We start from the raw sequence: 728 nt of genomic DNA, 5'->3' as shown, positions 1-728 counted from the left end.
AGGTTCCTTAATTCCTCATTCTCTACCATTTCAGGAGACAGGAATCAAAACAAGATGGAGGCCTTTCATGAAGCAGGATTAAGGTGCCTTTCACTGGGAGACCTTTCACGCTGGCAAATCAGGAGACATGTTGTGAATAAATTAACTGGAAGTCAAGACTCCATGATAAATATTCAAGGAAAGAGTTCTCAGATCCCCAAGCAACGTGATTCTTCCTGCCAAGTGGGAGCAGGGGAATCCATTCAGCCTTCTGTAGATGACAGCTATCTAGTGAATCTTATAGGGGATCATTCCAATGTTATTGAAAATCAAGAATTTCCAACTATGACAGCTCAAAATTCTTGGAGTAAAATATATCTGAATGAGACACAGAATTATCAGAGAAGTTGTAAGCAGACTCAGATGAAAAACAAATTATGTGTATTTGCTCCATGTGTTGACATTTTCAGTAGCATTTCACACTACTGTGATGATAATATACTGCACAAAAGAGATAAAGCTCACAGCAACAATGATTGTTATAAAGACACCTTGAAGGTATCACCTCTTACCCAGCATAGTATTCACACGGGACAGAAAACCTACCAGCGTAATGAATGTGAAAAAGCTTTCCGTGATAGCCCCAGTCTTGAACTTCATCAGCAGGTCCACTTGGGAAAGAAGTCCCCTACATGTCCTATACACGAGAAGGACACCAGTTATAGCTCTCGTATTCCTGTTCAACAAAA

General features: G+C 40.1%; 1 protein-coding gene across 1 annotated transcript in view; it reads left to right on the top strand.

Annotated features, from left to right (window-relative positions):
- Positions 1 to 36: 36 nt before the first annotated feature.
- LOC103582617 (zinc finger protein 235-like) overlaps positions 37 to 728 on the top strand; it is a 3648-nt gene continuing 2956 nt past the window's right edge. The window contains exon 1 of the mRNA XM_008564165.1: positions 37 to 717. Coding sequence (XP_008562387.1) covers positions 55 to 717 — 663 coding nt within the window. The 5' untranslated portion in view covers positions 37 to 54. The remainder of the gene's footprint in view (positions 718 to 728) is intronic.

The sequence above is a fragment of the Galeopterus variegatus genome, unplaced genomic scaffold, assembly GCF_000696425.1.
Source record: "Galeopterus variegatus unplaced genomic scaffold, G_variegatus-3.0.2 Scaffold17015, whole genome shotgun sequence".
Classification (NCBI taxonomy): Eukaryota; Metazoa; Chordata; class Mammalia; order Dermoptera; family Cynocephalidae; genus Galeopterus; species Galeopterus variegatus.
This window is presented reverse-complemented; position numbering and strand designations above follow the sequence as displayed.